At 36.1% G+C, this 15,317-nt stretch overlaps 1 protein-coding gene across 1 annotated transcript in view; it reads left to right on the top strand.

Annotated features, from left to right (window-relative positions):
* The window catches only part of ERC2 (ELKS/RAB6-interacting/CAST family member 2), a 792,499-nt gene that overhangs the window by 269,714 nt on the left and 507,468 nt on the right, over nucleotides 1–15,317 (top strand). Inside the window, exon 4 of the mRNA XM_042929693.1 lies at nucleotides 8,440–8,595. Within this exon, the coding sequence (XP_042785627.1) occupies nucleotides 8,440–8,595 (156 nt within the window). The remainder of the gene's footprint in view (nucleotides 1–8,439; nucleotides 8,596–15,317) is intronic.

Below are 15,317 nucleotides of genomic sequence, written 5' to 3'. Positions count from 1 at the left end.
ATATACATGTTGTCACTCATGTAATTCTTATAACAGCCTTGTGTTACGGGATTAGTAAGGTTAGAAATATGCTCACAAAGTTAAATGGGGTGGACTAAAAGCAGAAGCTACTGTCTTCTACATGTGTACCTCACAAAACTGGGGAATGGGTGGGGACTTACTATACTGTTATTGGTTTATGATAATGATGACCAACTTTTACTCTCATGGGGAAGGTTCCATGATAGGTACTTTGCATGCATTATAGATCACTTGGAATTTTCATGACATGCTCTTGAGCCTGGTCTTATTTCAAAGAGGCTCAGTATCTTGACCGAAGGCATAAAAATCAGGATTTACATCCAGGTTTGTGACTTTCTAAGGGTCAGGAGGATTTTTTTAATGTTTATTTATTTTGAGAGAGAGAGAGAGAGAGAGAGAGCACACACATGAGGGGGAGAGGGGCAGAAAGAGAGGGAGAGAGAGGGCATCCCAAGCAGGCTCCATGCTGTCAATGCAGAGCCCAGTGCTGGGGCTGGATCTCAACGCTTAACCAACTGTGCCACCCAGGTGCCCCCAGGAGGATTGTTTTATTTTCAGCTCTTTTTTTTTTTCAGACTTGAGTCTCATAACAACAACAACATCAACAAATTCATACATGCAGACCAAAACCTCAGTGGTTGCATTGTGTCCAGAAAGAAACACCGGATATACATCTTCTGCCCATGGGTCATTAGCAATGTGCACAGAGACAGAACAACAGAAAGGATGCATTCCAGGGACATGGGCTTCATGAAGAATGAGTCAGAAGTAGGCAAATGAGGCCATGGAAAGAAACATTGTAGCACCCTAATTACTTGGAACTTGACTTGATTCTGTGCTTGTACATTTTGCTATAAAGAATTAGGTACCATCTGAACAAGCAGACAAACACAAAAAACAATACTATCACAAAAAACAGCATGTCCCCTGTCATCTTCTCATCTAGGTCACCATCTTTTTACAGTTTGATAAGGCTCAAGAAGGTGAGTTACTGTTTTTTTTTTTTTGTTTTTAGTTTTTCCTTTAACATGCTGTACGCTGAAGTTGACTTCTTTCTGGAGTGCTTGACTTGGGCTCACAAAACTGTGGCTAATCCCACACAGTAAATGCTTCCAAAGTCAGGGCGTTCCTCAGATAGCCTAAGACCAAGGGCCGTTCAGTTATGTTTGCAACTACAACTAGATGAGTTTTATAAGTTAAGCCTTCAGGAGCCTCTGTGGCATCCAGTAATAATAGTCTAGAATTTTATTCTAAATAAAGTATAATATAATTAGGTTGGGACACTTCCTGAACATTAGATCACATCTTCTTCCTTAAACCAAATTGGCCCTAAGTTTGTTGATCAATGTCTGCAGACCGATATGTGATCACGGTGAGTTCTGTGCTCTATAAAAACTGTCTGTATTTTCTTTCTTGGCCTCATATTAAAATAAAACCAGTAATTCTTACTGTATTTGTGAGGAAGGCACATTGTGACACTTAGCAATAACATAATTATTACTTTTTGTGACTAAATGATACTGCTTTTTTTATGTTCTGCCCACTCATCATTTCAGTGTTCACTGTTCCTGGAGAGGACTTGAAATCTTTTTCTTGCTGTTTAAGGGGAACATACTGTTTGACAAATACAAAAGGATAATAAAGGCTTCTGGACTGGCAAAGATGCTCCAGAAAGTTTACTCCCAGGGTTGGTGTATACTTAGGCCAAGTTGGATAGCTCTTGAGAGTAGGTTAATATTTTTCTAAATGTTAGCTTATAAAGTTGTCTTGGTCTCTTCCACATTGGACACAAGTCTTGTCCCTTGTGTATGCTGGACATTTGTAGTCATTTAAAACACCCAAGTCACCTGAGAACCTTGTGAAAATGCAGATTCAGATTCAGTAGGTCTGGGTTGGGACTTGAGGTTCTGTATTTCTAAAACTCTCTCAGGTGATGTCAGTGCTGATGGTCTGTGGGCCACACTTTGAGTAATAGTGATCTAGATTATACTCCATGTTAGAGAAGGGTCCCCATGAATCTTGTTAAGATTTAATTAGTATCTCATATACCTGGCAATGTGACTGGTACCCAGTAGATGCTCAGTACGTATTTCTAGAATGAATGAGAAAACTGTGCGTGTCTCAGTTTACTATCAACTGTAGCAGACATGTCCTAGAAATATTCAGAGATTAGTAAAAAAAGAAAACAGATAAAGCAGAGATAAACTTATTTCAATCTTCCCATCCATTCTCATTGCTGTACTCCATCACCCATGGGCTCGTGCTAATATTTATGGCTGGTGTAAGAATCAGCACATAGGCCTGTTGGGTTGATGGATGCTAGGGGTTCAATTCCAGTGATTTATGTGTTAGTTGCCCATCAGATACCTATTTTATATCTTTTGAATGATAGATGTAAAATAGTCTTGAGTATGAATCTTTAAGTAGGAGTTATGACCTGCAAATATACGTATAAAATTTTTACAAGTATTATTTTATGAATGTGTGGAAAGAAATAATTTGAAAGAGATATTCAATTCAGATAATTTTTTCTAACTAATAGGGAATGAAACAAACACACTTAAGCTGTTTTTTTCCCTCCTGAAACTTCCCCCCCCCGCCATATTCTTACAGTTCTTAATGAAAATATGATGTAAAAGCAAAACAGTTTCATGGTTGTCTTATCTCAAGACTATTGAAAAATGTCACCTATGACATGAAGTGGTAGGTTCTAAGACTATGGGAGTCTGTGTTCTTTCAGTGCTCTGGGCTCAGAGCAGGCACTCAGTAAACCACTTTTGAGTGACAGAAGCCAAAAGGTGATCTGGATATTTAAGCACATAATTATTTTAAATGGGGAGTAATCATAGCAAATTTTCCCATGAAGAATCCAAATCATTGTTTTGACTCTTCACTTTAGTATATAACTCTGAGCTTAATGTGGTCATTAAAATCATATATTTTTTTCAATAATTGACTTCTAGAGGATTAGTACTGAGAAAAATCAAATTAAATAGAATACTTTGCTGTAGGACTTCCAGAGCCATTAATGCTGATCAGCATAGGGGATCCCCAATAAGCATTTCTCAAACTTATTTGGCCCTGAAATCCCCTTATCACAGAGCTTTTTTGTGTTCTGTGGTTTCAGGAAAATCTTTTCTGATAGGCCTGATAGAAAAAAGATTTTCTATGTAGTATTTCACTTTCCCCATCTCCAAGGAAGGTCCACAATTAATCGAGTTTGATAGTTTGCTTATTTGTGAAACATAATCAAAATGAATACTTGAAAGTCACTACATAAATTGTTTAAAATTTGGTGATAAATAACCTGTAAAGATGTTCAGATGAAGGAAACTGGTGATAGGGAGTAAATTTTGCTCTTCCTTCTGAAACTGCACTTTTCAGCACTGTCTTCATGTTAGGTTTTCCCCCTCTCTACTGTAGATTAGTGCTTAGAGTTCTTGGGATGTACAGTTAGTATCAGTTTTGCAGGACAACACCCATGTATCACATTGAGCCATAGTAGGACCTGTGAGGTAATTGCCTTCTGTAGTTCCTAAATATATATGTTTATAGTAAGTTGTCTTAGTTTTAGAGATTTGAAAAAAAAGAAAAAGATAAAATTTCTTCTTCCCGAATTCCTCAGAGGCAGCTGAGAAGCTGTGACCATGACAGACATTGTTTGTTTTTCATACTTCTATTTCCTCATGTCTTTATCTGCCTAGTATTTTCAATATTTTCTTGGGCACAGTCAATATACACCATCTTATATATCTATGTATTTTGTATCTTTTCCCTTCTCTAGATCTTAATGATATTCTCCTATCTCCTTTACCCTGTGCTCAAGATTTCAGGTATGAATTCTGTTGACCTTAAACTTGGCTTCTTAAAGAATAGAAACCTAAATAAGAACAGAAAAAAAATAGATTGTTATTAAAATGACTAAATGACTTCCACAACACCCCCCACATTTTTGTTTTTGTTTTTTTTTTGTTTTTTTAGTATTTTGGGACACCTGCGGCTTAAGGAAAAAAATTTGTGAGGAAAAAGAAAGTTGGTTAATTTAATAAAATTTGTAGGGGTGCCTGGGTGGCTCAGTCAGTTAGGCGTCTGACTTCGGTTCAGGTCATGATCTCACGATCCGTGAGTTCAAGCCCCGCGTTGGGCTCTGTGCTGACAGCTCAGAGCCTGGAGCCTGTTTCAGATTCTGTGTCTCCCTCTTTCTCTGACCCTCCCTCATTCATGCTCTGTCTCTTTCTGTCTCAAAAATAAATAAACATTAAAAAAAGAAAATTTGTAAAAGTTAAAAATATTCTATTTATAATAGATTTATAAAATTTATTTACTTAGATCCAAGTTAGTTAATATACAGTGTAGTATTGGTTTCAGGACTTGAATCCAGTGGTTCATCACTTACATATAATACCCAGTGCTCATGCCAACAAGTGCCTTCCTTAATGCCTATCACCAATTTACCCCATTGCCCTACCCACCTCCTCTTATGTGTTTTACTGTTTAGTGAAAATTTACTTCAGATGTGTATAGGTCAAGATAATTTTTTTCATGTCACAAAACTTTCTATCTTAACCCTGTTCTGATCTTTCTTTAGCAGTATGCAATTTTTTAAAGTGCAGTGAAAAGCTCCTTCCAACCCAGTTAGAAGTTGGTAGTTGTGGTCATTGCTAACTAAAGCCTCAGGATTTGACCAGTGGGAAAGGTGAAGATTTCTTCTCCCCATACCTATGTGATTGACACCTGAAAATCTAAGTGTATGAAAACATTAACGTGTAAGACATGAGGACCACAAAGTGTATTGCACATATGTCTTTATACATGTATATTTGTGTATACATATGTACATACATACATATAAATATGCTCACTTCAGACTTGGGTCTGAAATCCCGGAAGATTTTGGGTTAGAAAAGCATTGATTTTTCTTTCACACTTAACTTACAGTTAAACTCTTGTAAAGATTGTACTTAGATATTTATAGATGCTAAAAGATTGTATTTAAAAAAGAGAAAATCTCTGTCATATTGATTAGGGTTTTAATTGATATCTATCTTTTTATATATCTTAAAGTAATAATATAATCCTAAGGCTTTCATGGGTATAAATAAAAGTGTTAATAGTGGGTATATCTGGGTGATGGGATTGTGTACAGTCATAATTATCTATATAGCTTTTCAAGTTTTCTATAATGAGCATATTTTAATTTTATAGTCAGAAAAAATTTTGATTTAAAATGGCTCCCATTTGTTTAGAAGGCTCTTATGAACACTTAGAAGTTCTTTCTCTGCAGCCTTTTTTAATTTTTAATTTTTAATTTTTATTTTTTATTATCCAAATTATTTATTTTTATATAAATATGTATTTACATATGCATAAAATCCAAATTATTTTCATATATCTGATATGTATGCATATATAATATTTTATGTACTTTTATATATTTTTATATATAAATATATCCCAGAATAGTACTTTGCCTATACAATGTGTTCAATAAGTGTTTCCTTTTTTAATTTTTTAATTATTTTTTTCCAGTAGACCCTTTATTTATTATTTATTTATTATCATTTAAAAATATAATTTATTATTAAGTGGCTAGCATACAGTGTTTACAGTGTGCTCTTGCTTTTTGGGTAGATTCCTGTGATTCATCACTTACATCACTTACATACATCACTTACATACACTTATTGGGCTCATCCCAATAAGTGCCCTCCTCAATGCCCATCACCCATTTTCCCCTCTCCCCTGCAACCCCCATCAACCCTCAGTTTGTTCTCTGTATTTAAGAGTCTCTTATAGTTTGCCACCTTCCCTCTCTGTTTGTAACTATTTCCCCTCCGACCATGGTCTTTTGTTAAGTCTCTCAAGTTCCACATATGAGTGACAACATATGATATCTGTGTTACTCTGACTGATTTATTTCACTTAGCATAATACCCTCCATTTCCATCCACGTTGCTACAAATGGCAGGATTTCATTCTTTCTCATTGCCAAGTAATATTCCATTGTATATATAAACCACATCTTCTTTATCCATTCATCAGTTGATAGACATTTAGGCTCTTTCCATAATTTGGCTATTATTGAAAGTATCCGCAGCCTTTTTTTTACGTTTATTTATTTTTGAGAGACAGAGAGAGAGATTGAGAGTGAGAGAGAAGGAGTGTGAGCGGGGAAAGGGCAGAGAGGAGGCAGGGACAGAGGATCCGAAGTGGACTCTGTGCTAACAGCAGTGCGCCTGATGTGGGGCTTGAATTCACAAACTGTGAGATCATGACCTGAGCTGAAGTTGAATGCTCAACTGACTGAGCCATCCAGGTGCCCCTGGTAGCCTTTTTATTATTGCTTCTCTTTTTATCTGCAGAGCTCTCATAGCTCAGAACTCAAAAGAGTCACTAAAGATGCCTCCCTACATTCATCACCTTGGGCTGCTATGAAAAAATACCACTTCTGGGGGACTTAAAAAACAGAAATGTATTTTCTCCCAGTTCTGGAGGCTGGATGTCCCAGATCAGGATGCCAACAAGGTTCGGTTCTGGTGAGGGGTCTCTTCCTGGCTCACAGATGGCCACCTTCTTGCTGTGCCCTCACAGGGCAGAGAGAGAGAGAGAACAAGCTCTTTAGTGTCTCTTCTGACAAGGGCCTCATCCTCATGACCTCGTGTAACACTGATCACCTCCCAAAGGCCTCATCTCCAAATACCATCACATCTCCAGCACATTAGGGGTTAGAGCTTCAACATAGGAATTTTGGAGGCACGTAGACATTTAGTCCTTGACACTCACTTCACTCAAACTGGCAGCATACAAGATTTCTGGAAATTGCATCTAAAAATAGAAAAATCCTGGCAGCAGTACATAAAACATTAGTGATGGTTATCTCTTGATGGTAAGATTAGAGGGGATTTTCTTCATTTTCTACGAATTTAAGGTGTATTACTTTTATAACTGGAAAAAATAACAATATTATTTTCAAAAGGAGAACGAAATGCTATAGGATATAACATTCCATAATAATCTTGCAAATTTCAGAGTCTTTTTATTTCATCTTCTTGAGGTTTTTCTGAGAATTGATAAAAATGTCTTCGGCATTTAGAGCACTTGGATGTTTGCACACAGTGGGACTCAATAAGTATTTGTTTCTCCTCATTTTCCTCTATTTAATGATGATGACAATGTAATGATTATTATATTGCTCCCTGAGACATGCCATAGGCCATACAATAGAGGAAATTAAGGTAGAAAATAGCCACAAAATCAGGACAGATGTATTTGTTGCAAAGTTTTTCATATGAGTTAGTTATAAATAGAATAGGCCACTCATTGTCTTTATTTTTGGAACTCTTTAGTCTTTTAGATTCTTGAAAATGAATTGATAAAAAAAAATTAGATCGTAGTTTGTTTTTCATTAACATTCAAATACAAATGTAATAGCAGCTCCTTGGGTCTGTACAATAAAAGTAGATAGGAAACCTACAGTCAAACTTTCAACATGATTCCTTCCCAAAACTGATTGGAGATTAATACCTGAGGTTGGAGAAGGGTTTTTCCCCTTTAAGAGCCCTCTCTTCTCTTTCTAACGCCTCATTTCTTACTATGCTCTATCTTGTGTATAGGGTCTGTCATTTCCTTAAAAAAATTCCATATGGTTGGGTTTTTTTTCTCAATCCCACATTTGAGTGTAATGTTTCTAGTTTTTTAACTCCAAAAGTCAGTAGGTTAGAGATGACCTTCAAGGTAGCAATGTTTTTGTCACTCAGGGAGCTGCTTGCCAAATAAATCATGACATTGTGATATTTTGGTTGCTATAAATTTTCAATATTTAGTATATCAGGATTTAGTTATTTAATTGCACTGATGTCTGTATTCTAGATGAGAATCCTTCTCATTAGTAGATTTTAATTTTCTTCTCTGTCAGAGTCAATTCCAATCATGCCTTATAAATCCAGCTATAGAATGAATGCATGAACAAACCATTTTTATGTTTACAAGTAGACTAGAAATTATATGCTGGTAAACTACATCTGAAATTACAAATTAGTCCACTTAAATAGTGTGTGTGTGTGTCTGTGTGTGTGTGTGTGCGTGTTGTGTGTGTGTGTGTGTGTGTGTGTGTGTGTATTAACACGTTAGATTGCTTTTATCCTTGTTGCTTTGGTAATCTGATTCCCAGATATTAGACAAACCTATCTAGGCAACTCTCCATATTGTATTGACATATGATCTTTATTGGGTGCTAAAAGAATAATCTCACAAACAATCCTCAGAAGTGAAAAACATAAATTGTTCTGAATTCAGGGCTATGTCTATACCATAGTTAATGTATTACTCCCAAAATTACTTTCTGAAATTCTGTTTTGATAATACTGAAAAAACAATTTTCTCTCTCTTTCTCACTCTGTCTCTCTCTTTTAACAATAGGACACAAAAATTGCTTCATTAGAGCGAAACATAAGGGATCTGGAGGATGAGATCCAGATGCTAAAAGCCAATGGTGTGCTGAACACTGAGGACCGTGAAGAAGAGATCAAACAAATAGAGGTTTACAAAAGTCACTCCAAGTTCATGAAAACCAAGGTATGGCCCAATGTTACAAACTTTTATACTCTTAATGTGACTGGAAAGTTATGATTTACATACATACTTCCCCAAATACCCACATAACTGGTTTTATGTGATATCATGAAATACGTGGACAATAATGAAGAAGGCAGAAGATTGTTAGTTCAGAAGTGTAGATTCCAAAAGGAAATCGGGGAACATTTTCGTTCAGATTTCTACTAATTAAGGTGTTCAAGATTTTCTAATGAGTAACTTTGATGTCTTGGGAATTAACATTTATTTTGAATAGTCCCCTGTCTTCCAAATTTCCTGAGTTTTCATAAGTTTGCTATTTTTGCAAAGTTTCTGTCATTGCCAAATTTTGACCCATCCCTAAGAAGGTGACTGTCTCAGAAGGTGTTGATCTTGGAAGCCAATTTAACTCACTTCAATGGTATAAAGACATTTTGGTTTTAGCATAGTGTTTAAGGCAGAACTGATTTTGCATCCTAATGTTTAAATTCGCTTAAATTATTCAGCTTCTTTAAGCCTCAGTTTCTTCATCCATGAAATAGGAATGGAAAAAAGCAGAGAGCTGCATCATTGATTGCTTTCACAATTCCAAGAGATTATGCATTTAAAGCACTTAGTCCCTTGATTGATCTCTAGAAAACATTCAGTAAATGATGGTCATTGTTGTTGATAGTGTTACTATATTGTTGATATCTGTTGCTATAGAATATTTATAAAGTATAATTATAGTAACCCATTCCATTAATTTATATTGGTATTCCCAGTTTTATATTGTTGATATCTGTTGCTATAGAATATTTATAAAGTATAATTATAGTAACCCATTCCATTGATTTATATTGGTATTCCCAGTTTTAAGGAATTTGGCTTGTTATTTTTCAAAATTAAACTTTGGGCTGCACATGAACTGAACAGCTATTACTTTTACCTATGCATAATTATTAATTTATGAATTGCCCCAAATAGATCTTTTGAGAGTTTCAGATGCTTTTATTTATCCCTGAATTTAAACCATTTTGCTTCTGGAAATAATAACCACACCGATTTTTAAAAATTCTTTTTTTTTACCATGTGTTCTTAAGCACCCCTGTTATTGATTGTTCTAAGTTTTATTTTTGTTTGTTGCCTTATAAAATGCAGCAGAGTTAAGAGTCATGCAGACTTCTGTGAGGAAGCAGTGGAAGTGGAGAGAAAAAAAAATGTTTAAATGATAGTATGATTTTTATCATTGTGAAATACATGCATATTTATTGCAGAGAATTTGCAAATTATAGAGAGGAAATAGTAATATCCAGCATCTACTTCACCACATATGTCTCTGTGTGTATGTATGTGCGTTTCTCCAGGGAAAAAACAAAAATTTTCCTTACTTCTGCCAACTTTCCACTTATAAGTTGACGTTGAGATTATGATTAAAACTTTGGATCAAGGAATTGAGGGAGATCTGAGGAGAGTGTCTAGTGGGTTTGAATGTAACCTTTTCCTTTCAAGGAGTTCCACAAAATGGAGAATGGGCTTCCCTGTTCAACTCTCCCTTCTAGTTTCTTTTTGTAGTCCTTCCCTCTCAGAGAGTTGAGCTGGGGTACAGCAAGCATAGTGGTAGGGTAGCCTGTTGACCAAATGATGACCATTCACTCTTGCAATGAAACTATGAAGATACGAGTGAACTCATAATGTCTGGGAAAATTACTGTTTTGACTTAACCCTTTCATCTCATCCTGTCATTCAACAGTGGAAGATAGTTCAAGCCACTTCTACAACTAAAAATGCCATGAAATTTGTCCAGGTGAATAACCATATATGCATATGGTCTTCAGCAAGCAACTCTTTACCTTATTAGCCCACAGGTGTCTGAGAGACTATCAGTCCTTGAGTTGGTTTTAACTTTTAATGTCTGATTACTTTTTAGAGTTCTTCCAAAAGTGGTTAGGTCAGAAGGATGTTTGAGTAGAGAAATGGAGTAAGGGGGAAAGAGTGCAGGCTGACACCTACAGTGGACTCTGGCAGATCTCTAGCCTGCCTTTTCTAGTTGAATGGCCTTGAGGAGTGAGTTATGTCATGCAACCACTTTCTTCTTGTATAAAATGGGGCAATACCATAATCCTTAAGAGGGAGACGTAGAGGTTTAAATGAAATAATGTAATTAAAATGCCTGGCTCAAAAACGTAATTAATAATTATGCCCATTATTATTGAGGAAGTATTTATAATTACTAAATTGCTAAGAATTTAGTCCTGAGTGCTTTGTGTTTTGTGTTTTGTGGGATCCCAGAGTCTGTGTGAACTGATTCCAGTTGGGTAAATCATTTGTCATGGAACTTGTTAAATTTTAGAGGCATGGATTGATACCCTTTAAAATTGGATGACTAGCATAGTTTATGGTCCATTGTGGCCTATTGGGATAACTTTTCTACAGAATTTATATGAATATGTTGCTTGTCAACATCATTACAGATATCTGAAGAGCTAATTCTTGCAATGATTATGTATGCACATTGATAGAACAATTGTTTAATGTCAACATTAGTCTCTTGAACTCTTTCATTTATGCAGAGTTGCATGGATAAAACTTTCAGTGATGGATTTTGGATCTCTGTGTTCCTCAAAGACTTACTAAGCCTTGGTTTTAGCACATGGCACTGAGCTAGCTACTGAGGGGCTCTAAAAGTAGTGCATATTCAAAATATTACTCACTTCAAAGCCAATACTGACCACTTAGTTGGGAAAGTAAGAAATGTACTGGAAAAACTACCCCAAAGATTGGGTGGGAGGAGAGTTCACTTCTGGCTGGAGTAATGAAAGTTATTTAGGCTTAGTTAGTGTTGTTTGTTTGTTTGTTTTGTTTGTTTGTCTAAATAACCAGATTGTCAAAACAGCAATGACAGGTCTGGTGAAGAATGCAAACTGAAATCAGTGACTGAGCAAACTTAGAAGGATAAGTAAAAATACCATCCTACCCCAGCTCCACACAGGGGAGGAAGTGGGAAGAGCTCATGTCTATGTGAAATGGCAGATTTTCCAAAAGGGGAAAAAATGTTAGATTTAAATTGCAAACACCTAGAGGCTCTGAAACTTCGGAAACAGAAATGTAGTTTTGAAACTCATTGGGTTTAGTGAGGCAGTGATAGAAATGGAAATCAGAAAGTGACTTTGGATCCCAACTAGCAAAAAATGCTGGATTTGAGGCAGGGATAGTTAACTTTAGAAACCGTTGTTTTAATGGTTTACAAAGACTCAGAGTCTTGGTAGAACATTTCAGAAATTCTTATGAAATGCTGCATAAGGAGGGGAGTGGAACTCTGGGAACCAAATCTGAAATTGCAGCTAAATATTGTTATGTCTTCTTGCTGTTTGCAGTGAATATATAGAAAGCTTTTTACTTTGGATTAAAAAAAAATTTTTTTTGTAATGTTTATTTATTTTTGAGAGACAGAGAGAGCACAAGCGGGAAGGGGCAGAGAGAGAGGGAGACACAGAATCCAAAGCAGGCTCCAAGCTCTGAGATGTCAACACAGTGCCCAATGCAGGGCTCGAACTCATGAGCCAGTGAGATCATGACCTGAGCCGAAGTTGGATGCTCAAATGACTGAGCCACTCAGGCGCACCTAGAAAGCTTTTTAAAAGTACCCCAGGGAACTTCTTACCTGGTGTTTTGGAGAGGCTCCTTAGGAGTGATTACTGTTTGCAAAGGCAGTGGGCTTGGAAGTGCTTTTCAATCTGAGTATTTCTTTAATAGAAATCTAAAATGAGTTCTATTATGATTATTTGGAAGTTTGATACTTTTAAATAAAAAAAATAATGGGCACCTGAGTGGCTCTGTCAGTTAAGCGTCCGACCTCAGCTTAGGTTATGGTCTCATGGTTCACGGGTTCCAGCCTGGCATCAGGCTCTGTGCTGACAGCTGAGAGCCTGGAGCCTGTTTCAGACTCTGTCTCTGTCTCTCTCTGCCCCTCCCCTGCTTGCGTACTGTTTCTTTCTCTCTCTCTCTCTCTCTCAAATATAAATAAACCTTTTAAAAAATTAAAAAAAATAAGATACAAAAATTCAACCTGATTATGAAAAAAAATCCTAAAATTGGATAAACACATATTTATGTTCTCATTTGGTTTTTAGGGGGGACATTTTAGCTGAAAATTGTTTTTATGACCCATTGGTGATAAAATTGACTCAGCATTTGATTGCTTTTCATTAACAGGGCATGACCTCAAATCAGTCTCCATCTCAATATGTAATTATTTGTTCTAAGTAGGTAATAAAGGCAGCTAATAATAATTCTTGTATATAAACTTATTTTTAAATATAAAAGTATGTTAGAATAGATAGTTTTAAATGTTTCAGTGAAAATCTGATATGGAGACAATGTTGTGGTATATAAAGGAGTGCTGCTTGCATTAATTATTAAAATAAGTAAAGCTTTACTGCATTTTACCTCCATTTGATCCTGAACAGATGACTGGGACTGGTAGAGCCTCTTGAAAACTTTGTGATTAAGTTAAGTAGCACTGAAGACCCTAATTGCTTTTATAAATATGATATCATAAAAAAAAAAACATGACACAACATGTTTGCAAAGGTAGAAGGTGAATTGCAAAAATGTAAAATAGAGTTTAGAATCTCAACTTGTGCAAAGGCATGAATATCAGACATAGTTGGCCAGGATGGAAATCCCTGCATCTTGCAAGGCCTTTGGCATATGCCTGTTTTCCCTGAGAACTGAGACTCTGGGAGGCCTCCTGGGCCTCCAGTTTCTAGGAACTCCAATTTCTACTCTTAGCTCCAAAACTTAGAGGACTCAGACTGTGAGAACAGAATCTAGAGGCAATGGAAAGCATGAGTTACCTTCAGGAGCACTGTTAAACCTTTAAGAATGGAATTTACCATGTAAATAATTGTTTTTCTGGCAAGGAAAGATTGATGGTATCCCCTGTTCTATTTGAGGCTTTGTTTCCAGTGTAACACATTTTTACATTTTTCATCTACTGATCTCAGTACTTCTGTATTAGTCACTCCCTCTGTTTTCAGAGTTTGCCAAAGACACCACTCTGCTGTCTTAGATCTCTTCTTTTATTCTGAATTTGTAACACATTTTCTTATTAACCTCCGAAGGATTACAAACCTCATAACCCAAACGGCATGATAATAAGCATATCACTTTCTAGACATGAGAGCTGTATCTGCAGTGAAAAAGAAGCTGTTTTCCTTGGCAAGGGAATGTTTTCAGGGTGTTGGTTGTGTCACAGACGTAAGTGGTGGAAGAACTTTCAGACGAGATGAAGTGTTCCTGATGTCCACATGGACTTCATATAAAGCATGTGATGTAATTCCGATTGGCTTTTCTTCTTGCCATCACAGAGACAGATCTTCCCCAGCCTCAGTTCCCATGTATGTTTGATTGCATCACTTTCCATTTTTATTGAGTTTATGGCTATAAAAGAAGCACAAGGCATATTTTTTATGGAAGAATATGATTTTCTACCCTGTAACTATATTCCCCTTAGAAAAGCCCTCTTCTGTTATTGTCTGCATTAAATATTTATTTAAAATTTACCTCATGGCAGTGATAGTCTGAAAGCTATTTAAAGCAAATGTCTATTTAATATTTATAGACTGAAATAGTTTTGTCATTATCAATCTATTTTTATTGAATAAAGTAGGTGTATGTAGAACCTGTCATGTTCTTCCTTCCTATTAAATGCCATTCTGTTGATCAAGTTAATTTCATTTAAATTTCTCTCTCAGTACCCCATTCTTACACTAGATTTCTACTCTGATACTTGTAGAAGTTAGCCCAAATCATTTTTTAATACTATAAACATCATCTTTGCTTAGGTATTTAAAGTTCAAAGTGTTTTTTAGCTTTATTTTAAGATGAATCAGTTTAATATGTGGAATCAACTAGATACTGTGCTATCAGCTGCAACTGCCTGTGATTTAGAACATACCTCATGGGAAGTATGCTGATATGGGGGCACCTGGGTGGCCCAGTCAGTTAAGCGTCCAATTTTGGCTCGGGTCATGATCTCACAGTTTGTGGGTTCAAGCCCTGTGTCAGGCTGTCTGCTGACAGCTCAGAGCCTGGAGCCTACTTCAAATTCTGTCTCTCTCTCTCCCCCCTTCCCCCTCCCCTGCTTGTGCTTTCTCTTAAAAATAAATAAATAAACATTAAAAAAAGAGAAAAGAATGCTGATCTTGCTGATCACAACATATTTAATTTCTTTTGTAATTTTAGTTAATCCTAGTTTAGATTTTCCCTCTTTTTATTTATACTCAGCTCTTATTATATGGGAGACAGCGCATGAGAGAGAAATGGAACTTACTTTTATTGCAGGTAAAAATGATAACAGACTCAGGATTCATTAAATTATAAAGAAAAAACTGTGTTTCATGTAATGTATATATCTGGTCAGTGCCACCATCTGTTCACACATACTCAGAGCAAATTGATAATCACAAGTCCCTCTCAGTGAATCTTTAAGCATGGTCAGAATCCTTCTCATGACTGCCAGTCACTACTAAATCTTTAAATTTTGCAAGCAAGATGAAACCTATTTGTCTGCTAATCTAGTCTGATTTCATCCTGCAAATGAAACTCCATCTCAACCTTTCTAGTGAATTGCACAGCCTGAACAATTACAAAGGTAAGGGGTCTTATTTCTTTGTATACCCCACTCCATTCATTCTTAACAGTTATTGTCAGTAGCTTGGTTCTTGTTTATGCAAGTTTTA

The sequence above is a fragment of the Panthera leo genome, chromosome A2, assembly GCF_018350215.1.
Source record: "Panthera leo isolate Ple1 chromosome A2, P.leo_Ple1_pat1.1, whole genome shotgun sequence".
Classification (NCBI taxonomy): Eukaryota; Metazoa; Chordata; class Mammalia; order Carnivora; family Felidae; genus Panthera; species Panthera leo.
Note: the sequence above shows the minus strand (reverse complement) of the source record. Positions and strands in the feature narration are given on the sequence as shown.